Source organism: Schistocerca nitens, chromosome 2 (genome assembly GCF_023898315.1).
Source record: "Schistocerca nitens isolate TAMUIC-IGC-003100 chromosome 2, iqSchNite1.1, whole genome shotgun sequence".
NCBI classification, from domain to species: Eukaryota; Metazoa; Arthropoda; class Insecta; order Orthoptera; family Acrididae; genus Schistocerca; species Schistocerca nitens.
The window spans coordinates 579,611,348-579,633,792 of record NC_064615.1 but is presented as its reverse complement, the minus strand read 5'-3'; the positions used below and the strand labels follow the sequence as shown (position 1 = coordinate 579,633,792).

Genomic DNA, 22,445 nt, shown 5'->3' with positions numbered 1-22,445 from the left:
CAACGGGAAGTACCTCTGATTTTGACGAGTCAGTTTGCATCAAAATACGTGACATAAATGGCTTTGTATCTCGACTGCATTGCTTTGCAAGCTTAAATTTTTTACACCATCTAGTTCTTAGTGGGTGATATAAATTTCAGCTTGATACATCTACCCGTTCCCGACAAAAGCGGTTCTTAAGAGACCGGCACACACACAAGCACACGGATAACAAAGTGGTCCTATAAGGGTTCCGTTTTTACCGACTAAGGTACGGTACTCTAAAAACTGTCTAAACTACTACCTAAGCGTTATTAATAAACGTCGATCAATGAAGCATCAATGACATGTAGAGACAGGGATTCGACAGCGAAGTTCCAGACACTCTGTTCATTCCCCTTTGATGTTTAGCAGCGTAACGTGAAAATCATGTGGAAGTTGGTAGGACACCCTCAGCCTCTGCTAGCTCAGCTTTCGAGAGGCCCATAAGAGCTGTAATCTGCAGAATTCACGCCTCCAAGACTCTACTACGTACAGCTAAAGGACATTACAAGGCGTTGCCTGAAGACTCGCTACTACCTGTTCGAAAAATGTCGATCGATATCAACAGTTCCAAAATCGATGACTGTCATTATTCGTGTGGATAATATTCGAAATGCGTCCGATAATTTAAATTCTGTAATACATTACTGAGAAATATATTTTTATAGATATTTTGAGGGAGCTCCGCCTCTGAACCTTGAACTATGAACTGCGCCTGTGGGAAAGCACCATCGTTGCGTGACTGTAGGATACGGCATGCTTTAGACAGAATTTCTAGTCGGTGCGATGAATGCCAGTTTGCTCTAAATGAAGAAAAATATCAGGTAGTAAATATGAGTAGGGAAAACAATCGTTTAATGTTCGAATACAGTATTAGTCAACATAGTTACGTCGATTAAATATCTAGGCCGAACATTGCAAAGTGATATGAAAAAGGAACGAGAATATAAGATCGATAGCATGGAAGGCGAATGCTCGAGTTTTGTTTCTTGAGAGAATTCTAAGCTTACCTATAAAGACTACATATAGTTCACTTACGTGACCCATTCCTGAGTATTGCTCGAGTGTTTGGGTTAAAGGAAGACATCGAAGCAAATGAGAGGGGCTTGGTGCTAGATTTGTTACCGGTAGATTCGATCAACGAGCAAGTGTTATGAAAACTTATTTAATTAGTTACATGTTCCACAGATCATTTGAACAATTCTTTTATCGTAATGATTTTACAGGATATGTATACATGACCAGTGTTAACATTAATGAATACAATTCATTTAGTGCTACTCATATAACTACACGCAAAAACAAGGAGGTCTTTTATTTTCATTTATTTTTATTTTATTTTTAAATGGCTACTTGTTTTCAAGCAGAAATTCGTCAGTGATACAGAAATGGTTGTCCAGGAGAAATGATTTTAAGTTAGATTTACAACTTGCTTTTCTACCTGTCAGACATTTTATGTTATTAGGCAAATGATCAAAAATTTTCGTTGCTGCCTATTGAACTCATTCCTGAGATTAGATTAGATTAGTACTTGTTCCATAGATCACGAATACGATACTTCGTAATGGTGTGGAACGTGTTAGGTTAATAAAAGGTGTCTATACAAGATATTACATTACACAAATATTGTATTGCATGACACTTAATATTTTTATTTATTTATTTATTTATTTTTTGGTGGGGTTGGGGAAATCACCAATTTACTATATCCAAAAATTCATCTAATGAGTAGAAGGAGTTGCCTTTAAGAAATTCTTTTAATTTCCTTTTAAATGCTATATGGCTATTTGTCAGACTTTTGATGCTATTGGGTAAGTGGCCAAAGACTTTAGTGGCAGCATAATTTACCCTCTTCTGAGACAAAGTTAGTTTTAACCTTGAGTAGTGAAGATCATCCTTTCTCCTAGTGTTGTAGCCATGTACACTGCTATTACTTTTGAATTCGTTCGGATTGTTAATAACAAATTTCATAAATGAATATATATATTGTGAGGCTACAGTGAAGATCTCTAGCTCTAAAGATCTCTGAGCCACTGACAGCTTTAATAGTGGATAATGAAGATCATTTTTCCTTCTGGTATTGTAAGTATGAATATCACTGTTCATTTCAAATTGTCATGGTTTATTTATGACGGATTACATTAGCGTATATATGTGTTGTGATGGTGCAGTTAAAATGCCTATCTCCGTGACTGACATGATGTCCGTGGGTTAACACCACATATTATTCTGACTGCTTGCTTTTGTGCAATCGATACTTTCTTTCTAAGTGATGAGTTAACCCAGAAAATTATTCCATAAGACATTGTTGAATGGAAATATGTAAAATATGTTAGGAGTTTGATTCGTTTGTTTCCAAGATTAGGAACTTAAGTTCAGTAATATGTTTCTCCCAGTTCAAGTTTTCATCCATATGTACACCCAAAAATTTGGAGCATTTTGCGCTGTTTACTAACTTCTGCTCATGTGCTCCACCAATTCTTGGTAAGACTCTGTTTGTTGTACAGAAATGTATGTAGTGGGTCTTTTTCAAAATTTAGGCGGAATTCATTTTCTAAGAACAACTTTATAATTCTTTTAAAAATGTCATTTACCATTTCTTCTGTTGCTTTCTCTATAATGGAATTATAACACTAGTAATGTTTGCAGAAGTACGATTTCTGCTTGCTGAATATTATGTGGGAGGTCATTCACATATATAAGGTATAGAAGTGAACTCAAAATTGAACCCTGTGTCATTCCCTTTGTGGTTTATCCCCACTCACTAAAAATTTTCTACCTTTTCAAGGTGGTTTTAATTATTGAGAATAACCTTTTGCATTCAGTTTGTTAGGCATGTTTTAACCATCTTTGCGTAATGCTTTCAGTTCGACAGAACATGAGTTTTTCTAAGAGAGTAACATGATCTACATAATCAGACACCTTGGAAAGACAACAAAAAATAACATCTGGCCATATTTTATTATTTAGGGATTGTGCTATTTGACCAGCGAATATATAAATAAAATTTTCAGTCGAGCAATCCTTCTGGAATCCAAGCTGTTTCCACTTAAGTGTGAGACTACACTTCAGTACATTACTTCGTCTAATATTTTGGAATAAGATTTCAGTAAGGTAATTCGACGATAACTCTTTAAATCTGTCCTGTCACGTTTCTTGTGAAAAGGCTTAACAGTTGCATGTTTTAAACCGTCTGCAAACATTCTCTGTGCCAGTGGTGCATTGCATACATTACTTATTAAGCTGGAAAAAGTGCCTCTTTTGTGGACTGACGAGGTTAAGATATGCTCTTGCTTTTTCAACTGAATCATTTAATCTTATTTTTGCAGCAACATTTAGAAAGTTATTGTTGAAATTATTTGCAACTTGTGAATTATCAGTCACAAAGTTGTCATTTAGTTTAATTGTTATGGTGTCTTGTACACTGGCTGTCCTGTCTCCTATTTGACAATATCCTATATAGTTTTAACCTTATTATTTGCATTATTTATGTCAGGACTCGCATACTTCTGGAAATTTTAATGAGTTTTCTTAAAATACTACACCATTTCTTGTAGTATGCAAAAGTAATATCAGGTCTTGACTTACTCTGACCTTTATATAAATTTCCCTCTACCTCTTATATGTGATTTTAGTTCCCTTAGATATCCACAGCTCACTTGTTTTTTATTAGATCTTCTGGTGAATTTTTTTGGAAAGCAGCTTTCAAATATTGACATAAATGTACATTGGATTAAATTGAATCTGATGTTAGCATCTCTTTCTATACATCCAACATTCCATGACACCCCATTTAACTTATTCTTAAAACATTGTATACCGTTCTCATCAATAAACCTCACTGCTTTGTATGAACCTGCCTCAGAGTTGTGAAGTGACATATTGTTTATTTCCATTAATTGTGCATGATGATCAGATATTCCACTAGCAGTTGGGTGCATATTAATTATTTCAGCCTTATACTGTCTATAAAAATCTTATCCGTCAGTGTCCTACTACCTTGCTTTACACGAGCTGGAAAACTGACTGGTGAAATTAGACTGAAACATCCAAATAATAATTCTAATTAATTTTTCCTGTCCATATCTTTTAAGAAAGCTGCACTGAAGTCTCCACATACTACTAACTGTTTCTTCTTGTTTGACAAGTAGCTCAATAATGCATCTAAATCTCTCATAAATAGATGAAAGTTTCCTATAGGCGATCTGTACATCGTTACAATTATCAGAGAAATATTATGCAATAACAACCCTCAAGCACATGCTTCTAGGTTCTGATCAACACAAAAACTGTTTGTCTGAATATTTTTGACTGTGTGTCCAACTTTTATATACGTTGCAACTCCTTTTTCCATGTGAACTGTACACGAAACTGATGCAAATCTATAATCCTTTAAATGTAACTTTTTCATCCCTGTGATTAATATCTATTACTTCAGAATTTTCAATATCTTCTGGGGATACAAGAAGTTCAAGAAATACTTTTTGAACTCAAATGGGAATCTTTGGAGGGAAGACGAAATTCTTTTCACGAAATGATATTGGGAAAGTTTAGGGAACCAGTATCTGCGACTGTCTTCAAAACGATCCTACTGCCACCAACGTACATCTTCTTGATCTCATGGATGTACAGAACAAACTGGATTTCATGCGAATGGGCCTTGCGGGAACCATTTTGATTTATACACTGGCAGAGCTTTTGCATGTCGTATGTGTTCGTTACCGAATAACGAATATTCCACGAGACTCGATGTACCGTTTCGTTACCGCCCCAAACACTTCGTCGCAGGCAGTTGTGACGTCTCCTGGAAAGCCCTATAAAAATTAAATTAAACCTATATCAGACGTGTAAATGTGAAGTGTGAAGAAAGTACGGAACTGAGTGTATTTCTGCCGATAAAGACCTTAGCTAATACGACATTTAAGTATAAAACCTCAACTGATTAATTTGATATCAAAGAGTAACTATACAATGTAAAGACATTATTTGTAGCCATGGAATCTTATCTCATTAAAGTTAAAGAAGACTTGGTTCAAAGATCGGATACTACTTTCGTCTCTGCTGTTGGAGAATTAAGTTGCTTAGCTGCTCTGATGCACTAAGTGTTTGATATATGTATGTTCCGTTACAATATATGGTCAAAAGTGAATTTCTCCTGTTCTTATTCAAAACCTCTCCATCCCTGTTGAAATATTTAACTGAAAATAGTTATTTGAAATGAGTTGTGTAGAAGACTGCCCATCTGGCTTTGTTATGTCGTAATGGCTCACAGGCGGCCATTACGAGGAATTTAATTAAAATATTAAATATTGGGCTTGACCCTCAAGCTAACAAAATAAATACTTTGAATACTGATAATAATTTTCAAGCATTAATATTTGCGAAGTTCATTTCATCGGAATTTTTACGGAATTCCGTGGATAGATTTAAACTGCAGTAGGCAACAAGGCTTAGGTCTGCTTCACGATATCTTTGAGTTTGCAGTTAAATTTATTTCTGACAGGAAAAGGCTTTACCTAAAATGAAGCCAGTGTGATATCAATGAAATTATTTATCTTGAATACAAACCCTTACGCTACGTAGGTGGTTACATCGCCTCTCTCTTAGCAACAATTAATTTAACGGGCAATAACAGTAATCGTTTCATGGTACTTCTGATTATCTTTGAGCTAGCCGCGAGTTTGTATAACGTAATTAAACCGTTACAAGCAAAACTGTACCTGTTTTTTCTAATATTTGTGCCTGTGTAGCAACCTTGATTATCGTCGGCGTATATGTAAGCCGCAGAATATGCGCAACGCCAATTGTGTTAAATGTCCTTTCCTTTTTCCCAACAACCTTTAATGCCAAAGAAGAGAGAAAGGGACGGGCCAAGTCGGTAGTTTTCGTATTCCGCCAGTTCGTTACCCTCAGCGGATTCGGAGCCTGTCTTCTTTCCCGCAAGAATTGACTCAAGTGTTCACTCCGTATACCTCTAATTACTTGTTTTAAGCGGAAGAATATATTTTACCCCGCACTATGTTTTCCTTCCCTTAAACAATTTGTGTCCCACTCAGTTTCAGTCAGAGCCTTCGTAATCCTCCAGTTCCTTCATTTCACACGCTACGGTTGCCGGCATACCGCTGATCGCTGTGCCTCTGCCGCTACGGAGGCCGGCTGCTCAACTATAGAAATGCCGTAACCGTCTGCATTGGTTTGACGATTGAGTTCAAAAATATTTCACTAAGGCAAACAGTTCAATTCTTGCAGCGTCAGCTGTTATAATCAATGCCTGTACAGCCATGGAGACTGTTCATCAGTATATAGGAGAGAAAAATCTACTCAGGAAAGAAAATGCCCACTCAGATGCCGCATTCACAATTATGGTTACACCTACAACTTCCTACGATAGCAAAAAGTATTTGTGTGTACGATTACACCATTAATAACGGTCAGTATGTCTCAACTTACTGATCCCCCCCTACCCCATGAACCATGGACCTTGCCGTTGGTGGAGAGACTGACGGGCCTCAGTGATACAGATAGCCGTACCGCAGGAGAGGGGCATCTGTCGAGAGGCAAGACAAACGTCTGCTACCTTTCCAATAGTTGCAGGGGCAACAGTCTGGATGATTGACAGACCTGGCCTTGTAAGATCAGCCAAAACGGTCTTGTGCTGGTACTGTGAAGGCTGAGAGCAAGGGAAAACTACAGCCGTAATTTTTCACGAGGACATGCAGCTTTACTGTATAGTTAAATGATGATGGCGTCCTCTTGGGTAAAATATTCCGGAGGTAAAATAATCCCCCATTCGGATCTCCGGGCGAGGACTACTCAGGAGGATGTCGTTATCAGGAGAAATAAAACTGGCGTTCTACGGATCGGAGCGTGGAATGTCAGATCCCTTAACTGGGCAGGTAGGTTAGATAATGTAAAAACGGAAATGGATAATTTAAAGTAGGATATAAAAGGAGTTAGCGAAGTTCGGTGGCAATAGGAATAGGACTTCTGGTCAGGTGAATGCAAGGTTGTAAGTACAAAACCCAATAGGGGTAATGCAGGAATAGGTTTAATAATGAATAAGAAAATAGGAACATGAAGAAGGTAGTATGAACAGCATAGTGGACGCATTATTGTAGCCAAGATAGACACGAAGCGCACACCCACCACAGTAGTACAAGTTTATATGCCAACTAGCTCCGCAGATGATGAAGAGACTGAAGAAAAGTATGATGAGATAAAACAATTATTCATGTAGTTGAGGCAGACGAAAATGTAATAATCACGGAGGACTGGAATTCGATAGTAGGGAAAGGAGGAGAAGGAAAAACAGTAGGTGACTACGGACTGGGGGAAAGGAATGAAAGAGGAAGCCGCATGGTAGAATTTTGCACAGAGCATAGTTTAATCATTACTAACGCTTGATTTAGGGCACATGAAATAAGGTTATATACGTGGAAGAGGCCTGGAGGTACTAGAAGGCTTCAGATCCATTATACAGGGAGTTACAAAAAGGTACGGCCAAACTTTCAGGAAACATTCCACACACACAAAGAAAGAAAATCTGTTATGTGGACATATGTCCGGAAACGCTTACTTTCCATGTTAGAGCTCATTTTATTACTTCTCTTCAAATCACATTAATCATGGAATGGAAACACACAGCAACAGAACGTACCAGCGTGACTTCAAACACTTTGTTACAGGAAATGTTCAAAATGTCCTCCGTTAGCGAGGATACATGCAACCACCCTACGTCGCATGGAATCCCTGATGCGCTGATGCAGCCCTGGAGAATAACGTATTGTATCACAGCCGTCCACAATACGAGCACGAAGAGTCTCTACATTTGGTAGCGGGGTTGCGTAGACAAAAGCTTTCAAATGTCCCCATAAATGAAAGTCAAGAGGGTTGAGGTCAGGAGAGCGTGGCGGCCATGGAATTGGTCCGCCTCTACCAATCCATCGGTCACCGAATCTGTTGTTGAGAAGCGTACGAACACTTCGACTGAAATGTGCAGGAGCTCCATCGTGCATGAACCACATGTTGTGTCGTACTTGTAAAGGCACATGTTCTAGCAGCACAGGTAGAGTATCCCATATGAAATCATGATAACGTGCTCCATTGAGCGTAGGTGGAAGAACGAAACTAAAATGAGCTCTAACATGGAAATTAAGCGTTTCCGGACACATGTCCACATAACATCTTTTCTTTATTTGTGTGTGAGGAATGTTTCCTGAAAGTTTGGCCGTACCTTTTTGTAACACCCTGTATAACGGTAAGACTTTGATTGTAAGACGTTTCCAGGGGCAGATGTGGACTCTGATCACAATTTATTGGTTATGAACTATAGATTAAAAGTGACGAAAGTGCGGAAAAATAGGAACTTAAGGAGTTGGGACCTGAATAGACTGAAAGACTCGGAGGTTGTTGAGAGTTTCAGAGTGAGCATTAGGGAACGATTGACAAGAACAGGGGAAAGGAATACAATAGAAGAAGAATGGGTAACTTTGAGGGTGGAAGTAGTGAAGGCAGCAGAGGATCAAGCAGTAGAAACCCGCGAGTAACATAAATGACATTGAATACAACTAATGAAAACAGAAAACATAAAAATGCAGTAAATGAAGCAGGCGAAAGGGAATACAAACATCTGAAAATGAGATTGATAGGAAGTGCAAAATGGCTAAGCCGAAATGGCTAGAAGACGAATGTAAGGATTTAGAAGCATAAATCACTAGGGGAAAGATAGATACTTCATACAGGAAAATTAAAAAGACCTTTGAGAAAAGAGAACAACCTTTATGAATATCAAGAGCTCAGGTGGAAAACCAGTCCTAAGTTGGTTGGTTGGTTGTTTTGGGGAAGGAGACCAGACAGCGAGGTCATCGGTCTCATCGGATTAGGGAAGGATGGGGAATGAAGTCGGCCGTGTCCTTTGAAAGGAACCATCCCGGCATTTGCCTGGAGCGATTTAGGGAAATCACGGAAAACCTAAATCAGGATGGCCGGACGAGGGATTGAACCGTCGTCCTCCCGAATGCGAGTCCAGTGTGCTAACCACTGCGCCACCTCGCTCGGTCACCAGTCCTAAGAAAGAAGGGTAAGTTGGTAGGTGGAAGTAGTATATAGAGGTCCTATACAAGGAAGATGTACCTGACGGCAATGTTACAGAAATGGAAGAGGACATAGAAGAAGGTGGGGTGGAAGATAAGATACTGCGAGAAGGATTTGATAGAGCACTGAAAGACCTAAGTCGAAACAAGTCCCCGGGAGTAGACAACATTCCGTTAGAGCTTCTGATAGCCTTGGGAGAGCTAGTCATGACAAAGCTCTTCCATTTGGTGAGCAATATGTGTAAGACAGGCGAAATACACTCAGATTTCAAGAAGAATATAATAATTCCAATTCCAAAGAAAACAGGTGCTGACAGATGTGAAAACTGCCGAACTATCAGTTTAATAAGTCATGGTTGCAAAATACTAACACGAATTATTTACCGAAGAATGGAAAAACCGATCACGGGGAAGATAAGTTTGGACTTCTCATAGAACATAACATACGTTTATAGCATTTGTAGACTTAGAGAAAGCTTCTGACAATGTTGACTGAGTATTCTGTTTGAAATTCTGAGTGTAGCTGCGCTAAAATACAGGGAGCGAAAAGCTATTTACAACTTGTACAGGAACCACATGGCTGTTATAAAGAGTTGATGGGCGTGAAAGGGAAGCAGTAATTGAGAAGAAAGTGTGACAGGGTTGTAGCCTATCCACGATGTTATTCAATCTGTACACTGAGCAAGCAGTAAAGGGAACAAAAGAAAGAATTGGAGTAGGAATTAAAGTCGAGGGAGGAGAAATAAAAACTTTGAGGTTTGCGTTTCTGAAGAAGTGAAATTTGTTAACATTAAGTACAGATTTAAGTGTCAAGAAGTGTTCTCTGAAAGTTGTATGTAGTGTAGCCATGTATGTAGAAGAAACATAGACGATAAGCAGTTTAAACAGAAAGAGAATAGAAGCTTTTGAATTCTGTCCTACAGAAGACTGCTAAATACTAGATGGGTAGATCACGTAACTAATGAGGAAGTACTGAATGGAACTGGGGAGAAAAGAAATTTGTGGCACACGCTGAATAGAAGAGGGAATTGGTTGGTAGGACACATCAAGGGATTACCAATTTAGTACTGGAGACAAGCGTAGGGGGTAAAAATAGTAAAGGATGACAAAGAAATGAATACAGTAAGCAGATTCAGGAAGATGTAGGCTGCAGTAGTTACTCGGAGATGAAAAGACTAGCACAGGATAGTGTAATATGGACAGTTGCATCAAACCAGTCTTCGGACCGAAGACCACAACAACAACATGTCTCGACGAAAGCGAACACATACCTTACAAAATTTAGTCGTTACCGTTACAGTTCTACAAATAAGAGTTGTTCAGCCTCCAGCAAAGTCATTATACGCGAGCATAACGTAAGTTCCATAATTCTACAAGAAACTGACTTCACTGATGTGACGTCTATAATCGTGCGCATCCGTCTTGCGACGTTTCTTATACATTGCAACGACCTGCGTCACGCGCTTCGTTGTTCCTACAGCTTACGATAAACTGAGCCTAGAACAGGGAGGCCGGTTTCTCCTCGTAGTCAATGTAGAATCTACCGGGCAACAGATCAGAAGCTGTGGCCATTCCTCTATCGGGTGATATGAACTCTTTTTCGATTCTACGCTCACTTATTTCTGTATCCTTCATTTCGCACAAGTGTGACAGTAAAAATATAATATTTGCTGGTGTCTTCTTCGGTGAAGCAGTTTCAGAAGGCAGAATTCGGTATTCTGGCTTTCGGTTCCTCATCTTCCGTTTCGGTGCCATCATGAACAACGAGCATTTGACAAATGTCTTCGTTCCGTTGACTGATTCTAAAATGGACGAAATTTTTAGATTTCTTTTGACAACTCAGCCGTCGAACTGGATGCTTCTCATGTAGCTGTTGTTATGCTTATTTTGACTTCGTCAGCGAGAGATCAGATTAGTTTGAATCTGGCACGCAACTCTGATTTCGTGGTAGCTCCCTGATATTATTACTGAACCATGGTGGGATCTTCCTATCGCTCACTATCTTGCATGGCAGCCGTTTATGTGGCGCACGATCTGAAGTTCCCTTGGATTTCTGCCAGAGATCGTCCTCATTCTCTTTCCTATGGCTGTACGATCCCTTCTGACTGCTCATGTAGTTTATAACTGGTTTTAGGATTCCGTATCTCAAACAGAACCCTTGTAGGATGACTTTGTTGTCCGTCTGTCTGACTGTCTGGCCGTGCGATTTAAAAATCGTTTTTATCAGGAACGGGTAGATGTATCAAGTTAGAATGTATGCCACATATCAAGGTCTACGGTTCCTCGGAGATGTAAAAAATTGAATCTTCCAAGTTAACGCGGTCAAAAGATACAGCTATTTACGTCACAAATTTTGATATTCGCATACTCACTAATCAAAAACTTCCAGTTGGCCCAGAGTCATGAAATTTGGCAAGATGAAAATATTCACTATAAAACTAAAGGGAAAAAGTCGAATACTGTGAATTTGTAATTATTTCACGCGAAAAACAAAATTTTGTCATTTCTTATCAGACTCTCTGTTCGTCCGTCTGTTAAGTCCCTTGTTTGTTAGGAATGGGTAGACGTATAGAGATGAAATTTATAAAAGACACTAAGGGCTGAGACCCCTTGTTGGTGTAAGAAACTTAAGCTTCTAAGTCAATGCTGTTAAAGGATAAGGCTATTTATGTCACATATTTTGATAATCGCAAACTCACTCATAAAAACTTATAAGGTACTTCCCGTTGACCTAGAACTGAAATTTGGCAAGAAGCAAGGTCTCACAGAAAATCAGAAAAGTGTTAATTTGTAATTAAATCACATGAAAACAATATTTCTTTTGTCTTTTGCCATCCGACTTCAAACTTAAAATTAAAACACAATGGAAAACCTCAAAATTCTCAAAAAAAAAAAAAATGGCTCTGAGCACTATGGGACTCAACTGCTGTGGTCATTAGTCCCCTAGAACTTAGAACTACTTAAACCTAACTAACCTAAGGACATCACACACATCCATGCACGAGGCAGGATTCGAACCTGCGACCGTAGCAGTCGCACGGTTCCGGACTGCGCGCCTAGAACCGCGAGACCACCGCGGCCGGCTCAAAATTCTCAGACTCGATATCTTGCCATAAAGGGTGTTACAAAAAGGTACGGCCAAACTTTCAGGAAACATTCCTCACACACAAAGAAAGAAAATATGTTATGTGGACATGTGTCCGGAAACGCTTACTTTCCATATTAGAGCTCATTTTATTACTTCTCTTCAAATCACATTAATCATGGAATGGAAACATACAGAAACAGAACGTACCAGCGTGACTTCAAACACTTTGTTATAGGAAATGTTCAAAATGTCCTCCGTTAGCGAGGATACATGCATCCACCCTAAGTCGCATGGAATCCCTGATGCGCTGATGCAGCCCTGGAGAATGGCGTATTGTATCACAGCCGTCCACAATACGAGCACGAAGAGTCTCTACATTTGGTACCGGGGTTGCGTAGACAAGAGCTTTCAAATGCCCCCATAAATGAAAGTCAAGAGGGTTGAGGTCAGGAGAGCGTGGCGGCCATGGAATTGGTCCGCCTCTACCAATACATCGGTCACCGAATCTGTTGTTGAGAAGCGTACGAACACTTCGACTAAAATGTGCAGGAGCATGAACCACATGTTGTGTCGTACTTGTAAAGGCACATGTTCTAGCAGCACAGGTAGAGTATCCCGTATGAAATCATGATAAGGTGCTCCATTGAGCGTAGGTGGAAGAACATGGAGCCCAATGAAGACATCACCAACAATGCCTGCCCAAACGTTCACAGAAAATCTGTGTTGATGACGTGATTGCACAATTGCGTGCGGATTGTCAGCCCACACATGTTGATTGTGAAAATTTACAATTTGATCACGTTGGAATGAAGCCTCATCCGTAAAGAGAACATTTGCACTGAAATGAGGATTGACACATTCTTGGATGAATCATTCGCAGAAGTGTACCTGTGGAGGCCAATCAGCTTCTGATAATGCCTGCACACGCTGTACATGGTACGGAAACAACTGGTTCTCCCGTAGCACTCGCAATACAGTGACGTGGTCAACGTTACCTTGTACAGCAGCAACTTCTCTGACGCTGACATTAGGGTTATCGTCAACTGCACGAAGAATTGCCTCGTCCGTTGCAGGTGTCTTTATCGTTCTAGGTCTTCCCCAGTCGCGAGTCATAGACTGGAATGTTCCGTGCTCCCTAAGATGCCGATCAATTGCTTCGAACGTCTTCCTGTCGGGACACCTTCGATCTGGAAATCTGTCTCGATACAAACGTACCGCGCCACGGCTATTGCCCGTGCTAATCCATACATCAAATGGGCATCTGCCAACGACGCATTTGTAAACATTGCACTGATTGCAAAACCACGTTCGTGATGAACACTAACCTGTTGATGCTACGTACTGATGTGCTTGATGCTAGTACTGTAGAACAATGAGTCGCATGTCAACACAAGCACCGAAGTCAACATTACCTTCTTTCAATTGGGCCAACTGGCGGTGAATCGAGGAAGTACAGCACATACTGACGAAACTAAAATGAGCTCTAACATGGAAATTAAATGTTTCTGGACACATGTCCACATAACATCTTTTCTTTATTTGTGTGTGAGGAATGTTTCCTGAAAGTTTGGCCGTACCTTTTTGTAACACCCTGTATAAATGTCAATAACAGGTAAAATCGTCAAGATACTCGATTCCCCGACGGATGAACTGTCTATATACGTATTGTAAAGTATTAAAGCGGGGTCCTAGTAACGACGCAGAGGCTTCGTCCAGCCGTAGTCCTCAGTGGTTCACAGCCCCACAACAGGCCACAGCAGTCCTCCCACCCCACCGCCTCCCCACGCCGAACCCAGAGTTATTGTGCGGTTCGGGCCTCAGTGGACCCCCCGGGAAAGTCTCATACCCAACGAGTGTAACCCCAAATGTCTGTGTGGTCGAATAATTATGGTGTACGCGTACGTGGAAACGGTGTTTGCGCAGCAATTGTCAACACAGTGTAACTGTGGTGGAATAAGGGGTACCAGCCCGCATTCGCCGAGACAGATGGAAAACCGCCTTAAAAACCATCCACAGACTGGCCGGCACACCGGACACCGACACTAATGCGCCGGGCGGATTCGTGCCGGGGACCGGCACGCATTCCCGCTCGGGAAACAGTGACTTAGACCGCACGGCGAGCCGGGCGGGTTCTATGTACGTAACTAAGTTTGTACGGAACCCTCAGAACGCAAGCCCTACTCGCACCTGGACAATTTTTATTTTTAGAAAAAAGAAATAACTTTTAATTAATTATGACAGCATCTAACAAAGACAGTGACGCCGTGTAGGCTGATTGGTCTTAGGAATGGTATGGGGCAAGTGATGGCCTGGGAGGTTGCTGTCTTGCAGGATTGCACTGCCAACCACTGCGACTGGTGTTTCATATTTATAATTCATTAGTTGCTGTTTTTACATATGACCTGCACCCTGAAATTAGCTGCAGGCCGTGTTACACATTTATCTACATCTACATCTACATCTACATCATTGTCGCTACAATCTACAGAATGTCAATAACATTGTTTTCTTTTTTATAAATAACTATCTGTAAAGTCCCAAAATCAGATGCTTGAAGTGGAGCAGAACAAGCTGCCGCTGCCGCTGACCTGCTGCACGACGTCCTCGGCGCCCCAACAGTAGAGGAAGATCTGCATCGTGGGCGTCGGCAGCGCAGCCGCACACCGGAACACAGCGCTGACGTCCGGACTCTAGAGAGAGAAGAGGAGCACAAGTCATAGCCGGTGTCTGTTTGCAGGATACAGGCACCAACTGCCGTCTTATACATACTGCACTATTTAAAGTGTAAGAACTCGTTAAGTGAGGAATTTTCTCTCGGTCGGCTAGTTTATTATGATTGAGGAACTGATTGCAGACTAACATCCATGGTATGCAGCATGCCAGTCACATTTATAGACGGTATGTGGCCAACAATGGCACATTTAACGACGCCTCAGTCGTTAAGGAAAACCCAAGTTCTAAATTTCGCATTTAAGATATCGTTCACGGAGCCGTGTCGTACAAACGTACCATCGGTTGAGCGCTGCACTGACTCCTTTACGGAGGACACAGTAATAGGCATCGCCGGCGTACATGAACAGCTGAAAGAGGTCAAAACAAATACGCTGCCAGGTCCGGATGGGATCCCAGTTCTGTTTTCATAGATTACCCTACGGCACTGGTCCCGTATGTTGATTGCTTTACTCGTGAATCTCTTGCCCAGTGCAAAGTCCCAGGCGTCTGGAAACATGCGCAGGTGACTACTGTATATTAGAAAGGTAAAACAACGGACCCACAAAATTACAGACCAATATCCTCAACAGTGGTTTGCTGTAGAATTCTTGAATTATTCTCAGTTCAGATGTAATAAATTTCCTCCACACGGGAAAGGTTCTGTCCCAAATCAGTACGGTTTTAGAAAGCATCGCTAGTGTTAAAACAGCTTGCCCTTTTCTCATATGATAGCCTGTGAACTGTGGACGTAGGGCAACGGACAGATTCCATATTTCTAGATTTCCGAAAATCTTTTCATACGGTGCTCCACTGCAGACTGTCAAAGAAACTATGAGCATACGGATGAGGTTCCCAGATACGTGAGCGGCTCGAAGACTTCTTAAGTAATAGAACTCAGTACGTTGTTATGAATGGCGAGTGTTCATGGGAGACAAGGTATCGTCAGGAGTATCCCATAGAAGTGTGGCAGGATCGATATTATTCTCTATATACGTAAGTGATCTGACGGACTGAGCAGCAATCTTCGGCTGTTTGCTGATGATGCTGTGGTGACCGGGAAGGTGTCATCGTTGAGTGACTGGACGAGAATAAAAGATGACTTAAACAAAATTTCTACACACACCAAAAACAGTTTTGCATCTCCTCGGTTCCGAGAGTTCCGGAACATGTACAGAAAATTTGAACAGAGATCAACATAAAAATCATTTCCGCCCTTTTCATTGCTCATGAAAACCACACATTGCCTGTTCTACTACAATACAGCGAGACCTGCAGAGATGGAGGTCCAGATTGCTGTACGCACCGGTACCTCTAATATCCAGTAACAAGTCCTCTTGCATTGATGCATGCCTGTATTCGTCGTGGTATACTATCCACATGTTCATCAAGGCACTGTTGGTCCAGATTGTCCCACTTCTCAACGGCGATTCGGCGTAGATCCCTCAGAGTGATTGGTGAGTCACGTCGTCCATAAACAGCCCTTTTCAATCCATCCCAGGCATGTTCGATAGGGTTCATGTCTGGAGAACATGCTGGTCACTCTAGTCGAGCGATGTCATTATCCTGAAGGAAGTCATTCACAAGATGTGCACGATGGGGGTGCGAATTGTCGTCCATGAAGACGAATCCCTCGCCAATATTTTGCCGATATGCTTGCATTATCGGCCTGAGCATGGCATTTACATATCGTACAGCCGATACGGCGCTTTCCGTGACCACCAGCGGCGTACGTCGGCCCAACATAATGCCACCCCAAAACAGCAGAGAACCTCCACCTTGCTGCACTCGCTGGACAGTGTGTATCAGGCGTTCAGCCTGACCGGGTTGCCTCCAAACACGTCTCCGACGATTGTTTGGTTGAAGGCATATGCGACACTCATCAGTGAAGAGAACGTGATGCCAATCCTGAGCGGTCCATTCGGCATGTTGTTGGGCCCATCTGTGCCGCGCTGCATCGTGTCGTGGTCGCAAAGATGGACCGAGCCATGGACGTCGGGAGTGAAGTTCCGCATCGTGTAGCCTGTTGCGCACAGTTTGAGTCGTAACACGACGTCCTGTGGCTGCACGAAAAGCATTATTCAACATGGTGACGTTGCTGTCAGGGTTTCTCCGAGCCATAATCCGTAGGTAGCTGTCATCCACTGCAGTAGTAACCCTTGGGCGGCCTGAGCGAGGCATGTCATCGACGGTTCCTGTCTCTCTTTATCTCCTCCATATCCGAACAACATCGCTTTGGTTCACTCCGAGACCCCTGGACACTTCCCTTGTTGAAAGCCCTTTCTGCCACTTTACTGAGCTAGAATGTAAAATATGGCCAGTGGTCTTGTTTTTTAGTGTTTACAAGCAACGCATCGACTGGCTGTTGTCTATGCAAGCAAAGTAACAATGCGGACGGGATCGAACCACGGTATTGACCGTCTAAGAATGGTCGAACTACAGACAACACGAGCCGTGTACCTCCTTCCTGGTGGAATGACTGGAACTGATCGGCTGTCGGTCTCCCTCCGTCTAATAGGCGCTGCGCATGCATGGTTTTTACATCTTTGGGCAGGTTTAGTGACTTCTCTTAACAGTCAAAGGAACTGTGTCTATGATACAATATCCACAGTCAACGTCTATCTTCAGGAGTTTTGGGAACCGGGGTGGTGTAAAACTTTTTTGATGTGTGTAGTTGGTGTGATGAATGGTAAAAAAAAAAAAAAAAAAAAAAAAAATATTAAGTTACTCCACATGAGCAGGAAAAGCAATCGCGTAATGTTCGAATACCACATTGGTAATGTGCTGCCTGACAGTGTCATGTCGATTAAATATCTAGGCGTAACGTAGCAAAGAGATGGGAAATGAAATGAGCGTATGAGAATCATGGTAAGAAAGGCGAATGGTTGACCTCGGTTTATAGGGAGAAGTTTAGGAAAGTGCGGTTCATCTGTAAAGGAGACCTCGTATAGAACACTAGTGCGACCCATTCTCGAGTACTGCTCGAGTATTTGGCATACACACCAGGTAGGATTAAAGGAAGACATCGGTGCAAGTCATAGGTGGGCTGTTCAGTTTGTTATCGGTAGGTTCTAACACGAAATTATTACTGCGATGATTAGTGGTGATACACGGTACCCTCCGCCACGCACAATACAGTGAATTGCGGTGTATGTATGTAGATGTAGAACGGTGTTACTGCTGCTGAAGTCAAATGACCCGGTTAGCAATATTAGTGACTTTCTAATATCTTAGACGTTAGAAGGTGATGTAATTATCCCGAGAGAACCGTCGAGGTATCCAGATGTACAGGGTACGGTGGTTAAATCCGGACAGATCATACTTTATTTAAAGCAAATTTATTAAAACAAAATACAAATGAGAATGAAAATCCTTTTACATACGAGTGAGTAGTGGTACCTTTCAAGAGTAACATTATTCGATGTAACCCCGCCGGCCGCGGTGGTCTAGCGGTTCTAGGCGCTCAGTCAGGAACCGCGCGACTGCTACGGTCGCAGGTTCGAATCCTGCCTCGGGCATGGATATGTGTGATGTCCTTAGGTTAGTTAGGTTTAAGTAGTTCTAAGTTCAAGGGACTTATGACCACAGATGTTGAGTCCCATAGTGCTCAGAGCCATTTGAATCATTTGATGTAACCCCCCACAGCCGCAATGACCGCCTCCAGTCTTGTCCTGAAGCGATCGCACGCACTCTTCAAAAGAGCGCTGTCCGTATTCGCGAACGCTGCTTCGAAACGGTGCGTACAGATGCGACATTAGGGTGCCTCGTATTATTGGTAATTCTTTCGCTTATGCTCCAAACATAGGAGTCGAAGAGATTCAAATCCGGGCTATTCGGGGGCCAGAACGCCTTTGACCAGAACATGTCAACGTTATCCGAAAGCCAATTTAGTACTAAATGGCTCGTATGAGATCCTCCTCTGCCACCAACGCATTGTTCGTTCGCTAATATTCAATATTGACGCCAGTTTCCTCAGCGATTGCCCGGGGACCTCCGACATCAGCGTCTGAGCCTTTTCGATGACGGCTGCAGTTCATGGCACGCGTTTCCTCGAATGAGGTTTCCTTGCCGGAATAGCGGAACCTTTCTCAGACTTCTCCGAAGCATTATACTTGGCTACAATACCTAAACAGTTGGTCTCAGGTACCCGAAGAATCTAGCTACTTCAGTGGGCGAACGCCCAGCGGAAAGACTTTCGATAATCGAGGGTCTTCGGTTGTACTCCGCACTTGTCCGTAACATCTAGGCGCTGAAGACCTTGCTGTCGTGCGCCCACAAAACCCCTCTACTACTACGTAACATCTCGGCCGTTTTGACCTTCTGACTGTTTACTAGGTGCCTACGGCTTTCAAGAATGCCAATCGCGACCTCCGGTGGAATCACCATTCGGCGGGAAATTCAAATTGAAATTTGTCCGGATTTAAGTGCCGCACCCTGTAGGTCTTCTGTGTTTTCTTTAAATCACCAATGGAGCATCCTCGGATGGTTTCTTTCAAGAGGACGCTGTCGGTTTGTTTCCCCGTCCTTCCACAGCCTGAACTTCTGCTCAATTTATATATCTGAACTCGTCGACGAACAGACATAAAAAAAAATCCGTCGATTACGATGAAAGTGATTTTCGGGCGTTCAGCTTCTTGGTATTTAATACACATACTAAAATGCTGCGATATGCATGTGGATAAAATGGGAAAACGTTAAGGTGCCACTAAAATATATACACAACTTTTACTAAAGTACACACTCACTCACTCACACACAGACACACACACACACACACATTATAAATCTGAGACTTTTCCTAGACGTCTCCACATGGATTGATGGAGAGGCCATAGTCACCATTTCGTTCTGCCCTTACAAGAAAAGAGTACCGAACTCTTCGATCGATAAAAATTTAAATACAGATTCAGACAGAAGGGAAATTAAAGATCGTACGACCTAGATCACAGGTCGATTACAGGCTGTGTATATTAAAGCAGTTGGTTAACTTAATACGCAAATTTTTCCTATAAAATCAAGTTTGCTAGGTATTCTGGGCCCACCAATGTGTTGCTGAAGCGTAGGACCATCGGATGCTAAGATGAAAATAATTTTGATATCCGCTCCAAGATGGCGTGGACCATGAAAGGAAAGGATCCCTTTGGTTCAGGTTTGCTTCATGCCCACGCTGGCGTGGAGGAAGACCTTTACATTTACATCTACTACACCGCAAGCCGTTTAACGGTATGTGGTGGAGGGTACTTCTGGTACCACTAACTGACCTCCCCTTCCCTGTTCCATTCGCGAATGGCGGGTGGAAAGAATGATTGTCGGTAACCCTCTGTCCTCTGTATTCGCTCTAAATTCTCGCAGTGCTCATTTTACGAGATGTGTGTATTAGGAAATAATAAAGTGTCCGACTCTTCCCGGAAAATGCTCTCCCGAAATTTCAATAATAAACCTTTCCGTAATGCACAGCCCCTCTCCTGAAACATCTGCCATTCGAGTTTGTTGAGCATCTCGTGCCGACTAAACGATCCCGTGACGAAATACGCCGCTCTTCGTTGGATCTTCTCTGCCTCTTTTAGCAATGCTATGTGGTGAGAATCCCCCATTGATGAACAATATTCAAGAATCGATCGAACAAGCGCCTTCTAAGCCACTTCCTTCGTGGATGAGTTATGGCTCTGAGTACTATGGGACTTAACATCTGTGGTCATCAGTCCCCTAGAACTTAGAACTACTTAAACCTAACTAACCTAAGGACATCACACACATCCATGCCCGAGGCAGGATTCGAACCTGCGACCGTAGCGGTCACGCGGTTCCAGACTGAAGCGCCTAGAACCGCACGGCCACACCGGCCGGCCGTGGATGAGTTACATTTACTAAAGATTCTTCCTATGAATCTCAGTTGGCATCTGTTTTCCCTGTTGTTTATTTTATGCGGTCATTCTACTTAAGGTAGCTCTGGACAGTTAGTGCTATATACACTCCTGGAAATGGAAAAAAGAACACATTGACACCGGTGTGTCAGACCCACCATACTTGCTCCGGACACTGCGAGAGGGCTGAATAAGCAATGATCACACGCACGGCACAGCGGACACACCAGGAACCGCGGTGTTGGCCGTCGAATGGCGCTAGCTGCGCAGCATTTGTGCACCGCCGCCGTCAGTGTCAGCCAGTTTGCCGTGGCATACGGAGCTCCATCGCAGTCTTTAACACTGGTAGCATGCCGCGACAGCGTGGACGTGAACCGTATGTGCAGTTGACGGACTTTGAGCGAGGGCGTATAGTGGGCATGCGGGAGGCCGGGTGGACGTACCGCCGAATTGCTCAACACGTGGGGCGTGAGGTCTCCACAGTACATCGATGTTGTCGCCAGTGGTCGGCGGAAGGTGCACGTGCCCGTCGACCTGGGACCGGACCGCAGCGACGCACGGATGCACGCCAAGACCGTAGGATCCTACGCAGTGCCGTAGGGGACCGCACCGCCACTTCCCAGCAAATTAGGGACACTGTTGCTCCTGGGGTATCGGCGAGGACCATTCGCAACCGTCTCCATGAAGCTGGGCTACGGTCCCGCACACCGTTAGGCCGTCTTCCGCTCAAGCCCCAACATCGTGCAGCCCGCCTCCAGTGGTGTCGCGACAGGCGTGAATGGAGGGACGAATGGAGACGTGTCGTCTTCAGCGATGAGAGTCGCTTCTGCCTTGGTGCCAATGATGGTCGTATGCGTGTTTGGCGCCGTGCAGGTGAGCGCCACAATCAGGCCCAATTAATATCTGGCATATTGAAGCCGTCCCATATCACAACGGCATGATCAGGAAAATTACCAATGTTATTTTGCAAATGCTCTCTGAAGCACTCTACCGCTACAGCTGCTGACCCAGGCGGTATATAAATGCATCCGATTACCATTTTTGACCGACCTTTCATCCTTAACTTCACTCAGATTATTTCACGTTCAGAATCCCTGATAACCTCGCAGATATTGCCGAATACTGTTCTGAGATAAATGCTCCTTCACCAATGGCCACTAACGTGTACTTACGATAAATACTCTAATCCGAATTTAGTATTTCGTTGCTATTAATTTCCGGTTCCAACAAACCTTCTGTTCCTAATCGACGAACATTCTCTGCGAACATTGTGGCTGTTGTATCTTCGATTTTGGCAGGCAGTTCGTCTTTGATCCTAATGGGGAGGGGGTTTTCTAACATAAAAAACCTCCATATTCACACCACATGTGCTCCGCTACCCTAGTAGCTGCTTCATGTGTGTCGTGTACGTCCACGTACGATGTGTAGTTATCTTCAACAAATCAGCCATCCGCCGAAAGGAGCCGAGGATGGCCTCAGAACCTACGCGGCAGGCGTCATTCGTGCCAACATTAGCCGCTATCTACAGCCGGTTGCACTGCACTCCATAGCCACCGGCGGAGCCTCCTCCTTGTCTCTGACGTGATCCCTGACAGAAACATTGATTGCGCGCTGCCATTCTTTCCCACCGTGAATGTCATTTCCTTGAGGCGCTCCACTACCCGCCTAATG

General features: G+C 42.9%; 1 protein-coding gene across 1 annotated transcript in view; it reads right to left on the bottom strand.

Moving 5' to 3' along the window:
- LOC126235168 (odorant receptor 43a-like) overlaps positions 1 to 22,445 on the bottom strand; it is a 181,950-nt gene that overhangs the window by 14,219 nt on the left and 145,286 nt on the right. Inside the window, exon 7 of the mRNA XM_049943901.1 lies at positions 14,790 to 14,891. Coding sequence (XP_049799858.1) covers positions 14,790 to 14,891 — 102 coding nt within the window. The remainder of the gene's footprint in view (positions 1 to 14,789; positions 14,892 to 22,445) is intronic.